The 17,101-nt window shown below is 49.2% G+C and overlaps 1 protein-coding gene across 1 annotated transcript in view; it reads right to left on the bottom strand.

Moving 5' to 3' along the window:
• ADRA1D (adrenoceptor alpha 1D) overlaps positions 1-16,895 on the bottom strand; it is a 47,631-nt gene extending 30,736 nt beyond the window's left edge. Inside the window, exon 1 of the mRNA XM_064653551.1 lies at positions 15,276-16,895. Coding sequence (XP_064509621.1) covers positions 15,276-16,242 — 967 coding nt within the window. The 5' untranslated portion in view covers positions 16,243-16,895. The remainder of the gene's footprint in view (positions 1-15,275) is intronic.
• Between the last annotated feature and the right edge of the window lie 206 nt (positions 16,896-17,101).

The raw sequence follows: 17,101 nt of genomic DNA, 5'->3' as shown, positions 1-17,101 counted from the left end.
CTCAAGTGACCAGCCCACCAGCACCAGAATTGGTTAAAAGAGACATTCAGAGTGGGATGGAGACCAACAGCCCCTCAAGGAGGAAGGACTCAACCTTGTGAAGAAAGGAAACAAGCTCTGAATACAAGGACCTGTACAAGTATCAGGGTGACAACAGTGGTGATCCCAATGCAGACACCTCAATTCAGTGTCTTACTTTGCAGAGACAGTAAAAATGCCCAAGCCATTGCCTGGGTGCCTGACAGATCCCTCAGGAGGATTTTTACTAACACCAAGAGACAGAGATGTCCATTGGTATAAGAAATGGAGGACTGAAAAAAGCTGAGCCCCTTGTCTGAAGGGTTGGGAGGTGCTTGCAAAGGTCCCAGAGGACATTTTTGGCACTGGAGATGGGAAAGGATGGGACAGCAAGGCTAAGCATAAACTAAGGGGTAGCTAAGAAAAGAGATTCCTGGATTTTTCATCCAAGGAAATCTTCTAACCTTGAGATTCTTTGCTCCTGTGACTGATGCAAAGGTGTTTTCTCCTTCTTGAGTCCTCAGTGCAGGTGGAGGTATGATCCATGATCACCTGTATGGAAGAGGTGCAGCCCAGGCTAACTTCCAGTGCCTGTCCACTTGAAGATTCTACTGATGGACTATTTGATGGGAAAAGAGGAAAGCAGGTCCTGGTATCACCTATGGCTGGCTCAGTCCCTCTGTCTCTCTCTTCACAAGTAAAGTGATTTTTCATGGGCTGTGACACCTTTTCCAAATGCATGTGGTAGAACTGGATATCATAAGATATGTTGAGCTGGAAGGGACCCATCAGGATTATGGAGTCCAACTCCTGGCCCTGCACAGGACACCCCAAGAATCACATCATGTGCCTGAAAGATGGGATAAAATAAAGTCTCTGTGGTCCCCTGTGAACTTGAAGTGCAGTCAGTCCTGGGCTGGAGAAGGGTGAGAGGAAGTGTCAAGAAATAAACAGGGAGAAAGAAAAATGGACTTTCCCAGATCATTTTCTGAGGTGCTTGACATGGTCACCATGGTGACCATAAATTCGAGAGGCAGATGACTCACATCTGGCAGTGGAGCAGCATTTCTTAATCCACATTCCAGCACTGGCTGATGGGGACCTCGAAACTGCAAGGTGGGACCCGTCCAGTGACCTGGGGAGATGTTTCCAGCTGATTTTGGAAGGAGGGTCCTTTGGAGAGTCACAACAAAACAGCAGCAAAAAAGACGAGCTTACAAAATGGTACAATCCTAAGCATGAATTTGGGCATGGCAGGCAGCAACCATTTATTTTTTTAGACACTTTTCTTTGGAAATTTCTGTGGCATGAGCTGGAAGAGTCCAAACCCAGTGCCAACTTAATAGCCAGAGCAACAACCTGCACAGCTTGTGCCATGGCAATCACAGGGGACATCCATCAACGCAGTCCAGGTGGTTACCTTCTCCATCTCTTCTCCAGGTAGGAAGTGTGATCTGCCACAAATATTATTGCCAGGGACATCAGGGTTATTACCACAAAGCAATACTTGCCCAGACACCCATTTGTATCTTCAAGAACTTGAGTGTAAAGTACAAGGTTGGTCTCCCGAAGCATCCAAACCACCAGTGATCTAAAAGGGAGTAAATCCAGATGGACCAGGGTGGGGAATATGGATGATAAAGGCAAAAGGGAATTCATTAGGTTGTTCAATGCAACAAGAAGAGGCTACAGGGGAAGAAGACCCCTGACCAGCTGTTTGCCAGAAGGGTGAAAGCCAAGGAAAAAACATAACTACTTAAGGAAGATGGCATGGACACAAAACTAATTTGCAATGAGACACTGATATGTTCCCACTGCAAACAATAAAGTTTCCAAGGACTGGATGCAATAATGATCCAGAATGGCCTCTCCAAAGGCACAGCAGCAGAGTTTCAGGGACTGGGACACACATGAAGCTCAAGTGATTTTGAAGGGGATCATGGTTGATCCATTGGGATCTGTAGTGGAAGTCAATCCTGTCTCAAGGGGGTGACAGCTGCCTGTGGTATTTGCACACCAGAGCCACAGAGGGGTACAGATAGGAGGAGAAACAGGAAGAGGAAGAAGAAGATGAAGAGTTAGGAAGGAAGAAGGCACTTGAGGGATTGCCAGTGCATGTGGTGGGATGGCAGACACGATCACATTTCTGCAATGTTGCTCTCCAATTCTCTTATCTGAATTCTGCTGTGAGCCACCCAGCTCTGCTTTGAGCAGTAAATGTTTGGGTTTGGAGCAAATTATTTTTGTTCCATATGTTAGGCTAATGTTAATTTAATCACCTGTGGTTTCTTTGAGTGCGGGCTGCTGGGTTTGCAGTGAGAGTACACAGGGAGAAGGAACAAACCTTTTCCAGAACGTGTGGAATACATCCTGACAGGCTGATGGCCCCATTCAATGTAAACACTCTCAACTCAGCCCCCTTCCCTCACTGCCTTTGACTCAAACAGCCACAGACACTGGGAAAGTTCTGTTTTCAATGTAAATACTTTCCCTTGCCCTGTCGTCGCAGCAGGAAAATGAAACCGCCCACGTCCTCATTCCCCTGACCTTTGGGGGAAGTTCATGGATCCTTCCTGTAGGAGAGCAGTAGCCACACCGCCTGCTGGGGTCCTTAAGGGATGCTAATGAATCCCAGGAAGAGGCTGAGCATCATGTGTGTCATATAGAAGAGTTTGGGTTGAAAAGAATATTAGAGAACATCGAGTTCCAACCCTCTGCCACGGGCAGGGACACCTTCCACTAGACCAGGTTGCTCCAAGCCCTGCCTAACCTGGCCTTGTATGCTGTGTATTTCTGAGCTGGTTCTCATGTCTCAGCATTGGCAGGTGAGCAAAGACCTAAAGCTGTGATGGGAGAAGCTTTGTGTGCACCACCACCTAACCCAACACCTTCCTGTCACTACATGTCCTAAACGGAGAGGCCAAACCCACCACTGATATTCCATGTTTTCCATCTATTTTTAAAGTCAGTGGAGTCCAAGTTGTCCGGATATACAGGCCAAGTGATGGAGACTACCAAAGAAACAGACGATTGAAGTCCCTCAGATGACTTTTCTTCTCCATCTCTGTCCAGCAGCAAAGATTAAGCCCTTCCTTCAAAGACTTTTATATATATTTCTTACTATTCCTGCCCTGAAGCATTAGGTGTGCCCTTTAATGCTTGGCAGCGACATCAGGGAAGCCAGACTGATTCCTCACAGGCCATCTGAGAAGGTTGTAGTGACCCATTTATTTTCACTTTCAGGACACAGCTTCAGAATGGGCCTGTGGGAAGGTGCATCTGAGGGAAAGGTATTGACATGACAAGGTATCAAGCTTCAGGGCACATCCTACACTCCAGTTTATGGGATGGAGAAAGAAATGCTTGTGTGGGTGTGTTACCAGATGTATCTTACCCAAGGGGTGTCTGGTTTTCTTTTTAATTTCTTGGGAAAGCAATCCAGGGTGCAATTCAAGTCATCTTAAAGAAGACACTCTGGCTGCCTACATGTCTCGTACCACTGGAGATAAATGCCCTGGGATGTCCCTCCTGGTCTCTGGATGTCCCCATAGGAGAGCACAGAGCTCCCCGAGGTTGTGTCTTGCAATCAAAAACCTCATGTGGTTGCTTCACCTACCTTAGGGGATCTTGGGCATGTTTTAGGGAAGTAAATTGCAATCCAAACCTGGATAGCAATCAAGCTCTGCAGGCATGGTCTGTAATGGGAGCTGAGACATCCACCTACCCACAGACAGACAACTACACACAGAAATCTTCACCTGTAAGTCTGGTCCTGATTTCTTTGTTTACCTGCACACCAGAAATAATTACATTCCTTGTTTATCAGAGCCATGGATGAGAAAGGAAGCACTGGTAAGGGGATATTCAGGAAAGGGGACCCAGGGAGGGAGGGTGGTGGCCAAGGAGGTGATCAGATGCAATGAAAAATGGTCCCTTCTCCTCAGGGACATTCCCAGAAGCTACCTGCCAATACCTGCACCACTATTCCCCACTCCTTTGCCCAAATGCTGGCAAAACTGCAGTGTGCCTGAACACAGGTACCACTGGGTGCTCTCCTGCCTCCCACATCCATCTGGATCCACTACTTTGAGCTCCTCCAGGCTAGAAGTAACACTCCTGTTTGTACATCCCCTGACACAAAAGAGGCTGAAGCACATGACTGATGGGCTTGTGCATCATTAAGGATCTTGGGTAGGTCCATCTGCAGAGAGCCCTGAAGAGCTGTAACTGTGTGGTGTCACTGGAAGGGAAGCACCTCATGATTTAATCCCAAACAATTCGGCTCTTGCAAGGCAGAAGGAAGGGAGAGATGCAATACTTGCAAAACTCTGTGCTTTGCTCCTTCTTCTTCTACCTCCTTACTGGGAAGGTTGAGAGACACTGGCACAGGTTGTCCAGAGGAACTGTGGCTGCTCCATCCCTGGAAGTGTTCAAGGCCAGGTTGGACGAGGCTTAGAGCAACCTGAGATAGTGGAAGGTGTCCCTGCCCATGACAGGGGGTGGAATGAGATGGTATTTAAGGTCCCTTCCCACCCAAACCATTCCATGATTCCATGAGTCTACAATTCTATGCTCTTCTCTGAGTGAGGAATACACAAAAAGCAAACCCTGTAATGTGAAGTCACTCTGTTTTGTTTCCCCAAATCCCCACAAGCCCATGGCTGGATGCCAGCTGGAACATCACACTGCACATCCTCACAGCTTTCCAGATAATTCCTATGGAAGGGACCCTGGGAACTGAAACAGCCTGTGGTTGAAAAACCTTTCTGGTGACCTTTGACAAGTGTCTCTGCAAGAACTTGGCTTCAAAGGCTGAGATTCAAGAGCTGGAGTCTCCTCTGAACCCAAATCCCCTGCTCTCTGCACTCAAACCAGGACATGAGCAGCTGGTGGTGCCTCCACTGCTGTGTCATGTGCGTGTGTGCCCCATTCCCTTCCAAATTGCATTTCTGAGAACACATCTGGGGTGGGAATACAGGGGTGTCAGGTGCCCTGCATGGGACTCGGGTGAGAGGGCAAGAAATAACACCACTGCCAGCTTCATCTGGTGACCTGGGGGATCAAAAGTGGGTCTGAGTCCCTGAACTTTGGGATCACTGCCCTCCATGACCCCTGTGATTACCCATGGGCTGTTCCTCAGTGATTTGTGAAGCTGGTCTGAGGAACTTTACAGCTGGAAAACTGACAGGGATGAGACGGAGGTTCCTGTCCCTTTCCTGGTCAAGTTGCCCTCACCTCCTCTTGCCCCATTGCCACAAGAAAAGAGCATCGTGCCATGAAGATATTCCCATTCCTCACTGTCTCTATGCTACAAATCATCAGTTTTATGCTTAGGATAAACAAGCTTATTTTATATCTTTTCCCTACCTAAATGCTTTCACAAAGGTCTTGTCCATGTCTCCTGGAGTCAACTATGGCACAGCCCTTCCAGCAGAGTCTGGGGCAGGATTCTTTTGTAGAGGGGGCTGTTTCCTGCTCAGTGTTTCCATAATTGATCCTTTAATTGGAGATCTCTTCGGCTCCCTTATTTTTTGGGATTTTTTTCCCCATCATGGACCACTTTTGCAGTCTGGCTATTGGGCTTCTGCATCCACTTGCAACAGCCTTGCAGGGGAATGCAGCCAGGAGTTCTTTAACCCTTGTGACTTGTTCCAGCCTTTGACTCACTGGGGGAAGTACAGATCCCATTAAACGTGATAAATAAACAAACTCCTGAACACAAGAGGGGAAGGCCTGATTCCAGGTCCTGAACCCACGTGGCATCGAAAACCTCATGTTCCTACAGATCCAGGCACATTTCTCAGGCAGATTTGTGTTGGGGAGAGCTGGCTGGAGCCAGTCCTGTATTCCTTATATCCTGCTGATCTTCCTTAGCTGAATGTCATCAATGTGACAACCCACTGCGAGCAACAGGAAAGGCAGTTTGGACTTGTCTGGGGCAGGGATTTCTCCCAGCAGGAATCCCTTGTAAATGGCTTTTTTTAATTTTTTTTTTTTTTTTCCCCAGCTACTGAAGGGAGTAAAAATAAAAGTTGCATTTCAGGGGCCTTAATGACTGAGTTGTGAATTCCCTCAGGCTGGAAACTTCCCAGGAGCAGGAAATGCCCTCTCTTGATCGAGCTGGCAGTTGGTTTTCTGCCACCAGACCTGGTGGTTCTCGGGCTTGGCTCCAAGTGCATCAGCTACGAGCCCTCTCAGAGAAAGGCTATTCATTAGGAGCAGTTAAAAAACCCATATCCTTTTCCAGCCACTCCAGTAAATCCTTCCTTGGGCTAATCTCACCCGTAAATAATGGTGCAGGGAGAAGTACACCCTTCTGCCTCCATGGGACACTTTCATGCAGCACCGAATCTGAGAAAGCAGGGCAGGCAGAAGCAGAATCATGGAATCACAGAATCAAGGAATCCTGTAAAAGACCTCCAAGATCATCAAGTCCAACTGTTCCCCCAGCACTGCCAAGGTCACCATTGAGCCACGTCCCCAAGTGCCACATCCACGTGGCTTTTAAACCCCTCCAGTGATGGTGACTCCATGGGAAACCTGTTTCAGTGCTTGATAACCCTTTCCATGAAGAATTGTTTCCTAAACATCATCCTAGTCAGAGAACAAAGCTGATTCAGTAGAACCACAGAACCAACTCAACACAACAAGGGTCAAGTTATCCCGTAATGAATGATGGAAATAAATCTCCTGCTTAGACACCTTCAGAGGACTTGGAAATTTTGTGTGTAAAGAGGATAAGGAGATGGAACAATTTGGGTTGGTAAAAAAGTCTAAACACCTATTAACTGGAAAACTGGATTTTTCACCACACACATTTCATGATAGAAACTCTTTACAGCCTTCTTTTGCCCAAACACCAACCAACCAAACCCTGAAATACTTTCTGTTGCCAATGACAATTACATTCTTCTGAGAGGTGCAGTTCAGTTGCTTTCCTGTTACTGCTTCTCTGGAGGTTGGTATGACCTGTGAGGCACCATCTGAAAGAGGGGAGGTTAAATTAGATATTAAGAGGAAATTCTTCCCTGTGAGGGTAGAGAGGCCCTGGCACAGGTTGCCCAGAGGAGCTGTGGCTGCCCCTGGATCCCTGGAAGTGTCCAAGGCCAGGTTGGACGGGGCTTGGAGCAACCTGTGATAATTGAAGGTGTCCCTGCCCAGGGCAGGGGATGGAACAAGGTGGTCTTTGAGGTCCCTTCCAACTCAAACCATTCCATGATTCTTTGGTGATTCTACAAAATGAGCACCACAGGAGACTGCAGGGCAGCAGAAATGCCCATCAAACACCATCAGGTCATTGCTCTTGAAAGCCTTTCCTCAGTAAACTCCTTGACAACTCCTCAGAAATGTTCTACCTACAATAGAGCACAGTAATCACAGCAAAGAAAACTCCTGACTGATCAATCAGAAGATAATTTAGGTTGCTCTCCCAAGGAAATACACTCATTTTCTGAAGTGCCTTGGGCAAAAATGCTCCATGTAATCACAAAAGTGAGCACTTGTAATTAAAACCCTACAGGGATCATGAAGCCTTGACACTGTTACTTGCTAACGTGACATACCTAATTCATGCTGGAGGTTTTTTTGTAGCAAAACCAATTAAAAGCAAGTTGGAAATAAGAGATCAGCCAACCACCTTGCATGACCATACAAAAGAACAGCCCACTCTTTTGCTCATTTTTTGTTACATCATGTTAACCAGATTTAAGGACTAACAAGCAAATATTTACCCAAATACAAATTAACGAGGATAAATCAGACTAATTAAAAACTCCTTCTCAGAATATTCAGGATGAAGTTTCATCAGATATAATAAAACCATCAGACCCAGCTTGACACAGATGATTTTAAGGTTATGTGGTGTACTTTTGTATTGGTTCCAAAACCCCTGTTGAGAGATTTTATAACATTTTGCCCACTGAATCCCAGTAGTTTTAAGTTTTTCAAGATCTATTTTTTTCCTGTTTGTGGTACATCCCTTCAGCAACTGCCTCCAGATGCGTCAAGGCTGTGCCATATAAAAAGACATTTGGCTTTAAATAGTTTTGTTTGGTGGTGCAGTGGATAGACTGGAAGCAGAGTAATCCCACACGCAGGTCGTGGGAGATTTGGGTCCTAATTCCAATCACTGCATTCCTTTGGCCAGGCAGAGGCAAAGCAGATGTCCAAATCTGGGTGCCCAAATAATTATCTGAGGTCCAGAATGAGGCATCCCTTATAGCAGCAATAACTGCACTGAGCCCCTCCATGCATCTCTGGCCTTCCACACAGGTAATGGGCAGGAAAGGAACCCCACACACTCAGCTGGGCTCCAAATAGTTGTTTTTGTCTGGCTATTTCCAAACAAACATAGGCTGTCTCCCTGCTGTTCTGCACTCTGGTGGCTTCTGCACTGGGGCCACATGGAGGGAATCAACACTGCCTGATGCTTTAGCTACTTAACTTACTCACAGGCTTGTTATCCATGGGCCTGCTTGTAATTCTCTCCTGTGCCCTTCTGCAGGACGTCAACGTGTTTTCCCTGGAGAGAAGCCCAGCTCCCAGTTGCTTTTTCCTCAGTGTTTCTCTAGACAGACACAATCACTGCAGGTGACTCCCAGCCAGGTGCCCTGTGCCTGGACTGTTCCTCCAGTGCTATCCCAGTGGGATGCACACCCCCACGTGTCCCTGTGCTGGGTACACCATAGAATCCCTGCTGTCATGCCCTAGGAATGACACTCTGGAAGGCTTCAGCACAGCCCTGGTGTTATTGCAGACACTCTGAGTGGGAAAAACAGAAGCAGAAATCACATTTGAGGGCTGCTGAAGCAAAAGCAAAATTTGTCTGGGAAAAGCAATGGATTTCCCCTCACTTCAGTGCTTTAAGAATAGCCTTGAAATGGCTCAGGAGTGGTTTGGGGCCAAGTGGTCTTTCCCTGAGAAAGGGAGGTGGGCTGGAAGACCCATCCACCCATCCATCCATCCATCCATCCATCCATCCATCCATCCATCCATCCATCCATCCATCCACCCATTCCCTATAATTTAATGAATTTATGCTAATTTGGCATGAGCCCATTTCATGGAAACATCCTGTGGTGCCTCTTGTTTGGATGATGTCCAATAAATCCAACCAGAGCTTTTGAGACTCCATCCATGTCCTTGCTGGTGTTTTTAATCAATGTATGGTTCCCGTGAATCAGGTTCAATGGGGGACATGTGGCAGATGGAACAGTTCATCCCAACTGCTCTTGTTCCAGGTTGATCTGATGCTCTGGGCCATAAATAATTATTTGAAAGCAATTGGCATTCCTTTTTCCTTGTCAATTTTGCCACTTCCACCACAACTCAGAAAATTTCTAGAGAGACAAGGAACTGCCCTGACAATCAAAGTAATTAAATGTTCTATCTTTCAGCCTCCTACTTTCAAATCACCTTTCCTATCAGGTCCCCCTGTGTAAAACCACACTAAAGAAGTTGGTTTTTTTCTGGGATCGTGTCTTGTGGTAGATTTTTAGTAAGTATTTTCTGATGTCTAACCAGGGGCTGAGCTTGCTCTGCAACCTTCCTTCTGTGAGGGAGGGTATAAAAGTTTCAACTCCTTTACTCGTCTCTCCATTTTTATGGGAAGTTGATATATTGAGGACTTTTAGCACTTTCTCAAATGTGATTGAAGTTGATGGTGGGTTGCACCAAAAACAGGGTGACCAGCAGGTCAAGAGAGGGGAATCTCTCCCTCTGCCCCACTGAGGTAAAACCACCCCCTGCAGAGCTGTCTCCAGCCCTGGGAACAACAGCACAAGGACGTGGAGCTGCTGGAGAGAGTCCAGAGGAGGCCCTGGAGATGCTGCCAGGGCTGGAGCCCCTCTGCTCTGGAGCCAGGCTGGGAGAGCTGGGGGGTTCCCCTGGAGAAGAGAAGGCTCCAGGGAGAGCTGAGAGCCCCTGGCAGGGCCTAAAGGGGCTCCAGGAGAGCTGGAGAGGGACTGGGGACAAGGACATGGAGTGATGGGACAAGGGGAAATGTTTTTAAACTGCCAGAGGGAAGGGTTAAATTAGATCTTAGGAAGAAATTGTTCCCTGTGAGGGTGGGGAGGCCCTGTCCCAGGTTGCCCAGAGAAGCTGTGGCTGCCCCTGGATCCCTGGAAGTGTCCAAGGCCAGGCTGGATGGGGCTTGGAGCAACCTGGGATAGTGGAAGGTGTCCCTGCCTATGGCAGGAGATTGGAAAGTGTTTAAGGAGTGTTTAAGGTCCCTTCGAACCCAAACCATTCTATGATTCTGTCATGAATGAGTTCATCAGGTGGTGAAAACTTCCATGCTCTCAGGCACAGAGTGATGACATAAGCCCTTTTTTTTTTCGTCAGGAAACCATGTTAAATGCTCTTATATCAGAGTAGAATTAGATTCTCCACGTCTACCAGAACAGACCTGGTCTCATCTGAAATGTGCTTCCACCTACAGTGTCATTCCCATCATTTATTTTGCGAGTGACAGCTCCTGAAGTTGAGCACTGCTACACCTCTGTGAGCCCATCTTCTCCAAAATGCTTCATGAAAGGACTCCTGCCCCGTGCAAAAAAGGCATCTACAAACACATTTATGTTTTGGCTCGAAGGAGACCTTTCTGGGCCTCGCTGGTGTAGCATCTGCCTTTCCTTCAGGGTGCAGCTGAAAAAGGCAGGACACTGTTTTTCTGGATCATTCCTGGAAATGAGCACCGGCTTCCCCCGCAAGCACAGCAAGTCACCAATCCAACTATGAACACGGAGGGCTTTGCTCATCCTGAGGGATCTCTTAAGTCATTCCTTGTCCGGGTATCCCGTTGCTTGTGGAAGGATGGAGTGAAGGGAGCCTTGGGTTGTGTCTCCCTTGTGTGGCACTAACTCAGGTGCTGCCGTGCTTCCTCACACCGCTCTTGACTTCCAACCAAATCCAAAGAATAACAAACATGGGAGCCCTTCACTCACACTAGACTATGTTTCTTAAAAGACAAGAGCCACTGAGGTGTGTAAACCACCATCCTGGGTACCAGCTAGTGCATTCTTGATCCCAAGAGATGCTTGTTTTCTCTGGGGTGGTGATAGAGAAGATCTCTAACTGAACTCCCGAGATGGCCCCATTTGGGGACCCACATTGCCTTTGCATGGTCCCCAGCTGAGGAGTGGATGGGGATCAGGGCTCCATCCCTCCTCCTCCTCTTAATTAGTTCCCCCTGGATCAGGCTTCGGAAAGCAGGTGACTATCTATCTAAAGGTGTTGGGTAGGGGGTTCTGGCTCCTTGATCACCTTGCACAGGTACCCCTATGCAAGGGCAAACCCAGCACCTAACTTTTAGCAGTTTCCCATTAGCAGAAGAGCCAGTGAAGACTCTATAGAATCATGGAATTGTTAAATTTGAAAAAGCCCTCCGGGACGATCAAGTCCAACCATTCCCCAGCACTGCCAAGGCCACCACTAAACCATGTCTCAAGTGCCACATCCACACTTTTAAATCCCTCCAGGGATGGGGATTCCAACACTTCCCTGGGCAGCCTGTTCCAGTGCTCCAAGCTCCATCCAACCTGGCCCTGAACACTTCCAGGGATGGGGCATCCACAACATCTCTGGGCAGCCTCTGCCAGTTACTCACCACCCTCTGAGTAAAGAATTTCTTCCTAACATCTAACCTTGCTGTCAGTTCAAACATATTACCCCTTGTCCTGTCACTATCTACCCATATAAAAAGTCGCTCTGCCTCCTTTTTATAAGTCCCCTTTAGGTCCTGGAAGATGCTCTAAGATCTCCCTGGAGCCTTATCTTCTCCAGGCTAAACACCCCCAGCTCTCTCAGCCTGTCTCCAGAGCAGAGGGGCTCCAGCCCTTGGATCATCTTCATGGTCTGACACAACCAAAGGGAGATGAATCCTGTCCTATAAACCAGCCCTTAACTCCTTGCCCACACCTCTGAAAAGTCTCCAGTTATGTTCTCTAGACAGGTGTTTGCTAAGGGAAGAGGAATCCTGCCTCAAACCCCACCACCACCACCCAGGATCCCGAGACAGAGCAGCTTTTAGAGCTCCACTGCACACCCAGCAAGGGCACCACCCTCACACGGGGAATTAGGATTTCATCTCGGGTTGAAGAACCCGCTGCTTGAAGAGCCTTATTAGCCACAAAACTGTTAATTTTGTTTAAACTCCTGGTGATGGCATCCCACGTATCCCACACCCAAGAGTGAGCTAAATTATTCAGCTGATAAACAGACCATGGAGGTATTGGGGAGTTTGAGATGATTTGAAGAAAGATCGCTGTAGATCGTTCGAGCACGGAGAAACAGCTGACAGCATTTAACACACGCACACATAGATTGTGTTATTCAAAATTACTGCTTATTTCAGCTTTTCAACCCCGATGTGATAAATATTGCTCCTGTGTAACTAATGTGGAAACTATTCTGCAGAGAGCTGCAAAGATCTGTGCAGACTCACAGACACCGACGACGGAGCCAGTGCGGAAGTTTCTGAGTGCTCAGGGAATGCTAAGTGGAGCTGAGAGTCTTTTTTCACTTGACAAATTTTCTTATCCCTAAAAAGTATAATCAGATGACAGCGAACACTGCGAGCCAAGGACGATTTCTTGCGAATTCATGTCAAAGAGGGAAAAAACAGTCAAAACATTTGGATATTTTCAGAAGAAAATAGATCCCTTATTCACTTCATTTTAATGCAACAGCTCATTTTGAAATGTCTCTGAGCGCTCATTTTTTAATAGACTCCTATTTACTCAAATTGAAACAATACATTTCACTTCAGTTTAAAGTTATTTCGTTTCTCACGAGAATTTAATTTTAATTTAAAATGTGTATAAGTATAATTTCCAGTTGGTCCCAAATTATTTCACCTAGTTTTGTCTAACAAGCAAATAAAAACCATTCTACTTAAACATTTATAACCTTCTTTTCAAGGAGAATTGGCCCCAGTATGTTTCAGACTGTGAATTTACAGTGGACTTTGCTGATTTCTGTGAGTTTCAGACTCATGTCCTGAGCTGTAAAATCCAAGATTAGAAGTTTCTGTTCTCCTCCCAGATAGCCCCTGAATGATTTTGAGATTTGAATAGGAAAACTGCAATTAATGAAGGGTGGGGAAATGAGAAGCAGAATATTTTGTAGTCATAAAATAAATGAAGTTTTGCCGTGTTTATGTTATACATATAATACATCAGGAAGTAAAGATCAAAGCCGTGTTTATAAAGGACTTGGCAAGTTGTGTGCTCGGAGGGCTCATGGGAGGTACTTCAAGAATGAAGTCTGGATTTTTAGCTGGTGGAAATCACCGTGTCTCCTTTGACTTCTGCACAAGGGTGGTGATCTACACCAGCAGAAAAGCTGGCTCAAGTGTTTCAAGGGAGAACAAATACAGTAAAGCAAAATATTTTTTTATTTCTACTAAAAAAGTATTTGCCTCATGTTTGTTCTTTATTTCCAAGTACTGGGAGTAACTCAGAGGAACAGGATCCCATTTCCCAGCTTCATTAGCTGCAAGGTTGGCAGAGGGTTGGAACTACATGATCTTTAATGTCCCTTCCAACCTAAACCATTCTGTGATTCTGTAATTTTAAGGCGCAAAGGTGTGAGTGAGGTTTGGAGCTGGCTCTTGCTGGTTCTGGCTGAGGAGGAGAGTATCAGACTGGGGCTGCCCAGAGAGCTCAGCCTTTGGGTACTGGCATCTACCCAGACCCCACAACTCCCAAACTATTTATTTGCAGGCTACAACCCCCTCCCATGTACCTGCTCAGTGAAAGGGAAAGTCAGGTGTGGTCGGACAGGACAATTAATCTCGGGTCTTGCAGAGAGAGCAGCTCAGTGCAGCCTTACTGCTCCCTGCCCGAGTTTTACCATGAACTGCAACGCTCACATAAGGTGAAAACTCTCCACAGCAGCGATTTCACCCCCGTGGAGAGCTGAGATAAACTCCCCAAATACCACCCTCACCCAGACAGAGAAACTGGAGCAAAGAAGTACAAGACAGCAGCATGGTGAGAGCAGACACGCACAGCCCTGATCCACCACTCCAGGGACACCTCAGCTCCCAAGACACCATCAATCCTGGTGATTTATCCCACTGGAGGGTGTCTCACAGCCCTGGGCTCCAGCTGTCCCCAGGGGCACAGCCCCAGTGCTGGAGGGAGCTCAAAACCTCCGCAGGTCAAAATCTGTCCTGTGGTCACGATGCTGTTTCCACTGACTTGAGAGGGAGCCTCGAGCAAAAGGATTTGAAAAACCCTGAGAAAAAGTGCAGAACCAGCTGTACTGCTTCCCTGGCTGCAGGGTTGGTGGGACACAAGTCCCTGGTGGGCTGTGGGACACGTGGGTCCCCGCTGGCAGATGGAATGACAGACCTCTCTGCTTTCCTGAGCTCTGTGCAAAAGGCTGCTGCTGACATCCACAAGTTATTTTAACCTCTATTTCCCCCCCTCCAGGTTTATTACAGCATTCCAGGGGTCTCATCAGGTCCCCTGAGCTAGGTGCTCGTTCAGTGAGGTGGTGAGGAAGAGCACTGTCATCCCTGCACTGGTGCTGGAAGGGGATGTTGCTTTGGGAATCACATATCCCCAGCACATTCTGTGCCTGCTCAGCCTCTTCTGCATGCCTCTTCTGCATCCTTTTCACAGACAACTTGCCAAAACTTCAGAGCACAACTTGTCAGACAACCCTAAAGGAGTGTCCTGGGAAATCACATAGGATCTTCTCCCATCACCCTTAGATAATACCTGGTCCTGCTCCAGGTCCCTGTACAACAATGACATCCTGGGAAGTCAGTGAGACATGCTTCAGACTCTGACACTCCCTGGGGAGATCAAACCTCAGTCATCTCCAACAGAGGTGGGAGCCCTGGACCCACGGAGGCACATCCAGGTGCCTTTCCCAAACAGGGAGGAAGGGAGGACAGCAAAACTCTTTGGAGACCACTGTGCCATAATGACAGCCTGTTTGAAACAGAGCTGCTTGCTCCTTAGTCTAAACTTCATTATTTAAAATGCTGAATGCAGAATGAATAAATTAAAGCAATTATTATGCTGCTATTTTATTCATTTGCTATTTACTTTGACTGATTATGTGAGTTTGGTTAATAAATATTGTGTTAATTAACTGAATTAATTCATTGCTGGTTTATCCACCCATCGGTTACCTATCCCTCACATCCATGCATGAGTTGTGTCCTGAAAGTTTGTCCCAAGGAGCAGGTCCCCAAGGGTCCAGTCACAGGAAGCAGGGCTGGGAGGGAGGATGGGGTCACTTACCAAAAGGCAGGATGAAGAAGAAGGGGAACCAGCAGAGGATGAAAACACCCACGACGATGGCGAGAGTCTTGGCCGCCTTTTTCTCACGGGAGAACTTGAGGAGCCGCACGGAGAGGGAGCTCCTGAAGTTGTGCCCCTTGCTCCGGGTGCTGGAGAGAGGCTCCTCCAGGACGCTGCGGCAGTGGATGCGCAGAACCACCTCCATGGATTTATTCCTCTCCTTCTTGACCCCTGCCTCCAAGCTCCGGGTGGTCCGCCTGGCCACCACGTAGATCCTGAAGTACATCACCAGGATGACCATGAGAGGCAAGTAGAAGGAGAAGAGGGAGGAGAACAGGGCATAGCCTGGCTCCTCTGTGATGCTGCAGATGCTCTCATCCTGCGGTGGCGGCTCCTTCCACCCCAGCAGGGGCCCGATGGAGATGACCATGGAGGAGAGCCAGACCACCACGAGGATGACCCCCGCCTTCCTCTCGGTCATGATCGTGGGGTACTTGAGGGAGTACTTGACGCCGATGTACCTGTCCACGGAGATGATGCACAGGCTCATGATGGAGGCAGAGCAGCACAGCACGTCCACCGCTGCCCAGATGTTGCAGAAGATGCGCCCGAACACCCAGAAGCCCAACACCTCCAGGGTGGCCGAGAAGGGCAGCACGGTGGTGCTGAGCAGCAGGTCGGCGATGGCCAGGTTGACGATGAAGTAGTTGGTGACCGTCTGCAGGTGCCGGTTGCAAGCCACCGACAGGATGACCAGGATGTTCCCCACGATGGCCGAGAGGATGAACACGGCCAGGAAGACCCCGACGCCCACCGCCTGCACGTCCAAGGCGAAAGTCAGCGTGGTGCCGTTGCCGTCGGGGCTCTCCTCACCCTGCAGCCCCCAGGACCGGTTGGCACCGCTCTGGCTGCCCTGTCCCGTCCGGTTCCCGCTCAAGCTGCCATTGCTCAGCTCGGGGAAAGTCATTGTAGAGAAAGTCCGGGCTCCATGGAGGGCGAGGAGAAAGCGGTGCCGAGGCGCAGCTCCCCCGGCATGATCCCCGTCCGGCAGCCCCCGCCTAGACCCGCTCCGCACCCCGCTCCCCCGGCCGGGATGGAGGGATGGAGGGAGGGATGGAGAGAGGGATGAGAGAGGGACGGAGGGAGGGAGGAGAGAGGGATGGAGAAAGGGATAAGAGAGAGGGATGAGAGAGCGGGATGAGAGAGAGGGATGAGAGAGCGGGATGAGAGAGCGGGATGAGAGAGAGGGATGAGAGAGGGCTTCACGCCGTGCGGCCGCGCTGCCCCCCGCCCCGCCGCGGGCTCTCCCCGCCGCTCAGCCCGGGGGGGCAGCGCGGTCGGAGCCCCCCCGCCGCCCTCTCATGCTCCGGGGGCTGCGCTGGGCTCGGGCGGCAGCGCCGGCGGCTCCGCTCCCTGCTCGGACCGGGAGCGGCGGGAGGGGCGGGACGGGACCGGGGCGGGGGCGGGCGGGAGCCCCGCGCGTCAGGTGCTGCCGGGGGAGGAGGAGGAGGAGGAGGAGGAGGAGGAGGAAGGAAAGGAGGAGGAGGAGAAGGAGGAGGCGGCGGGGCGGTAGCAGCGCTCCTTTGCTGGACGAGGCGAGCGCAGGGCAGGACGAGCTGGCGGCGGAGCCGGCGGGCGGAGGGAGATGGGAGATGATGGACGGGGGGTTTCAGGCACGCACGGACGGGAGGGAACCCACCCGCGAAGGGGTCGCGCAGCAGCGGGTGCAGACCCCCGGGGGTGGGTGGGGGGTACCCGGGTGCAGCCGTCTCGCCCGTCACCGCCGGGCGGCAGCAGAGCAAAGGGTTTGCCCGGCGGGTCCGTGT

The sequence above is a fragment of the Pseudopipra pipra genome, chromosome 4, assembly GCF_036250125.1.
Source record: "Pseudopipra pipra isolate bDixPip1 chromosome 4, bDixPip1.hap1, whole genome shotgun sequence".
Lineage (NCBI taxonomy): Eukaryota > Metazoa > Chordata > Aves > Passeriformes > Pipridae > Pseudopipra > Pseudopipra pipra.
Note: the sequence above shows the minus strand (reverse complement) of the source record. Positions and strands in the feature narration are given on the sequence as shown.